Here is a 3,897-nt window from a genome sequence, read left to right as displayed (position 1 = left end):
GCCGCGGCGCGCCTCGCGCGCGTCTCCGGCCACGCCATGATGACGATCCCGCCGGCGCGCCAGATCGTCCACGACGTCGCCATCGACCCCAAGGTCCAGGAGGGCGGCTACTCGAAGATCCTGCGCAACCCCTCCACCAAGGACCTCGTCTCGCTCAACCACGGCATCGGCGGCGGCGTCGGCGGCAAGACCAAGCAGGCGGAGCAGGGCTTCGGCCTCTGCGGCGACGACGGCGGCCGCGCCATGTACAGCGGCGTCTCCGACGCCGCCTCCGACAAGTACGGCCAGACGGAACCGCGGGTCGAGTGGGTCGCCGGGTCGACCGTCGATCTCCAGGCGCTCGTCACGGCGCACCACCTCGGCTGGTTCGAGTTCCGCCTCTGCCCCATGGACGCCATGGGCGAGGTCCTGACCCAGGAGTGCCTCAACGAGCACGTGCTCAAGTTCGACGCGGACTACACGCGGAACCAGTTCGACGAGACGGCCTACAGCGGCAAGCTCGTGCAGCAGGGCCGGCCGGAGCGGCAGCACGCGGCGGACTACTGGGGCGACCGCGACTCGTACCGCAACGTGCACACGCAGTGCCCCGCGCTCGCCGAGTTCGACGCGCGGGGCTTCAACGGCGCGGGCGTGCCCTGGGGCACGTGCTGCACCGACTACGCGCCGGCGGACAAGGGCGGCGGCGCCTGCAGCGACCCGGAGCACAACGACGACCGCTGGATGGTCCCCGACGGGTCGACGGACACCTACTACGACATGCGCTACGTCCTCCCCGCGGGCGTCACCTGCGAGCACTGCGTGCTCCAGTGGACCTACGTCACGGGCAACTCCGTCGACAACTTCCCCGAGGTCTTCCGCAACTGCGCCGACGTCAGGATCGTCGACGGCGGCGGCTCCCGGGCCCCGTCGCCGCGGCCGACGGCGCCCGCGCCGACGCCCGCGGCGGCCAAGGAGACGCCCGCGCCGACGACGACGCCGGGCCGCGACGGCCGTTGCTGTTGGTGGGACAACTACGAGTGCGAAGCCCGCGTCCGTCGTTTGCACTCGTTTTTTTTTCGAATTGTTCTTTTTGTAGCCCGGCCGGCGACCCGCAGTGCTTTAACTGCCAGAGCGACCAGGAGCGGTCGTGCGCGTCGTCCAAGAACAAGTGCGAGGCCGACTGCGGCGGCCACTACTGCGCCTTCGACGAGGCCTGGACGGCCGCGCCGACGCCGACGCCGCCCGTCAACGACGGCGGCGAGGGCTGCGAGTGCCGGTCGGCGTCCGAGGTCACGTCCGACGCGTGGTGCTGGAAGACCGAGTGCGCCAAAGAGTACGTCGACGCCGGCTTCTGCGCCTACAAGGACGCGGACGGCGTCGTCTGCTCCGGCGGCTCCGGCGGCGGCCCGGGCGCGCCCGGCGGCGGCGGCGGCGGGACCAAGGCCTGCGACAAGGACTCGGTCGGCGCGACGTGCGCGTCCGGACCGCTCGGCGTCGTCGAGGACGCGTGGTGCATCGCCGTCGCGTGCGCCGAGGTCTACGTCACGTCGGGGCACTGCATGTTCAAGTGCCCCGAGGAGGCGCCGCCCGCGAACACGCTCGCGCCGACGCCCGCGACGACGACGACGAAGCCGCCCAAGGCGTGCGAGGACCGGTCCACCGAGAAGTCGTGCGACAAGGACGCGGCCTGCAAGTGGAAGGCCGGCCAGGGCAAGTGCGTCGTCGACGGCGGCGCGACGACGACGACGGCGGCCCCGACGACGGCCGCGCCGCCCGCGACGACGACGGCGGCCGCGACGACGACGGCCGCGCCCGCGCCCGTGCCGCCCGCGGCCAACTTCGAGCGCGTCGGCTACGTCGAGAACTGGAAGACCATGGACACGGCGCACCTCGGGGGCTTCACGACGCTCCTCTACTCCTTCCTCACCCTGGATCCGTCGCCGAACGCGGACGCCCCGCGCCAGATCACGTGGAACGGCGAGGCCATCTACGACAGCATGAGCGCGGCCGACGTGCTCGAGGTCATGAAGGACGTCGAGCCCGCGTGGATGAATCCAGTACAACTGGATGAAGGTCAAGATCGACGCGCTCATCGACTTCTGCAAGACCAACAACAAGCGCTTCCTCTGGGCCTTCGGCGGCTGGTCGGACCTCACGAAGACGATCGACGACGACCAGGTCGCCGCGCTCGTCGACCAGCTCGTCCAGCTCCTCGCCATGGGCGCCGACGGCATCGACTTCGACTGGGAGCACCTGAGCCAGTACCGCGACTCGGACCCGGCGGTCTACGCGCAGCAGCGGCTCATCGTCGGCAAGGTCATCGCGGCCCTGAAGCCGGCGCTCGTCGCCGCGGGCATGGGCGACAAGATCATCTCCTACACGCCGCGCTACAACGCGTTCTTCCCGACGGCGGGCTCCAAGTACGGCCAGAACAACTTCGCGACCGACGGCGAGGGCGCCGACATCTTCAACTACCTCAAGGCCAACTCCGACTACGGCGTCGACGCGGTGGACTACGTCCACCTCATGATGTACGACCTCGACGCGACAGACGCCTTCGTCGGCGCGACGGAGCCGTACTTCGTCGCAGGAGCACTACGACGCCGTCGTCCAGTCCCACGTCGACTACGGCATCCCGCTCGACAAGGTCGTCATGGGCTTCGAGCCCGGCCCGCAGGCCTACACGGGCGTCTGGGGCGGCATGGACCACGACATGGCGACGATCGCCCGCATGCGCGAGATGGGCCTCGGCGGCGTCATGTTCTGGGCCGTGAACGACCCCAAGGTCGCCTCGAACGGCAAGACGGTCGGCGAGAACTCCATCGCGCTCGCCGACTACGCCGCCGCGCTCGACGGCGTCGTGGTGACGACGACCGAGGCCGCCGGCGGCCCGTCCTGCGCCGACAAGACGAAGAAGAAGTGCAAGAAGGACCCGGCCTGCGAGTACGAGAAGGGGGAGTGCCGCGACGCCCCGCAGCAGGCGGACCCCTGCGCCGCCGCCGTCGACGGCAAAACGGGCGCGAAGGCCAAGGACGCCTGCAAAGAGGTCAAGGGCTGCTCCTACAAGAAGAAGGCGTGCACGCCGTGCGACTCGAACACGAGCAAGAAGGCCTGCAAGAAGCACAAGAAAAGCTGCGAGTGGAAGAAGAAGAACGACAAGTGCGAGGCTAAGGGCGGCGACACCGGCGGCCTCACCGGAGGCGACAACGACTTCACGGAGGACTGCAAGGACTCGACGACCTGGTCCTTCGAGAACCCGAAGGACAAGGAGCTCACCTGCTACGAGGTCGCGCGGAACCCCGCGCGCCGCTGCGGCCTGCCCGGTGCCGCGGCGGCCTGCAAGCAGACCTGCGGCGCGTGCTAGGCCTCGTCACTGCTCGCTGCCAGGCGCCGTCGGCGTCGGGTCGTGCAAGGACAACACGAGCAGGAACTCGTGCAAAGAGGACGCGCTCGGCTGCAAGTGGAAGAACGGCAAGCGGCGTCGACGACGGCGGCAGTAGCGGCGACGACAGCGACGAGACGGGCAAGAGCGGGGCGGTGCGCGGCTGGACGGCGGCGGCGACGACGGCTGCGGCGGAGGCGACGACGACGGGGACGGGAATGATGAGCTACTCCAACAAACTACACAACAGCTCCTTCCAGTCCAACGGCGGCGTCAGCGACGGCGGCAGTAGCGGGGACGACGAGATGCGCTTTCTCGGTGACGTGGGTGGCGATGTGGCGTCGGCGACGGCCTCTTCGGAGGAGCTGCGCTGGGTCACATGGCCGCTGGCTTAGGCGTGGTATGGGGGACTATGCGGGGGGACTAGGCCGATCCTCCCGATCGTGCTCTCGCTCCTCGCTCCACTACCCTAGCCCTTCCCCTTGATCCTCCCTCCCTTCGATTCCTCCCTGCGCCGCGGCTAAGAAGAACGGCAA

At 69.4% G+C, this 3,897-nt stretch overlaps 1 protein-coding gene across 1 annotated transcript in view; it reads left to right on the top strand.

Annotated features, from left to right (window-relative positions):
- Positions 1 to 3,343, top strand: part of AURANDRAFT_66375 (hypothetical protein) — a gene marked incomplete at both ends in the record, with an annotated part of 5,672 nt that extends 2,329 nt beyond the window's left edge. Inside the window, 4 exons of the mRNA XM_009041637.1 lie at positions 64 to 1,016; positions 1,076 to 2,036; positions 2,059 to 2,562; positions 2,594 to 3,343. Coding sequence (XP_009039885.1) covers positions 64 to 1,016; positions 1,076 to 2,036; positions 2,059 to 2,562; positions 2,594 to 3,343 — 3,168 coding nt within the window. The remainder of the gene's footprint in view (positions 1 to 63; positions 1,017 to 1,075; positions 2,037 to 2,058; positions 2,563 to 2,593) is intronic.
- Positions 3,344 to 3,897: the final 554 nt, after the last annotated feature.

Source organism: Aureococcus anophagefferens, assembly GCF_000186865.1.
Source record: "Aureococcus anophagefferens unplaced genomic scaffold AURANscaffold_22, whole genome shotgun sequence".
Classification (NCBI taxonomy): Eukaryota; class Pelagophyceae; order Pelagomonadales; family Pelagomonadaceae; genus Aureococcus; species Aureococcus anophagefferens.
Note: the sequence above shows the minus strand (reverse complement) of the source record. Positions and strands in the feature narration are given on the sequence as shown.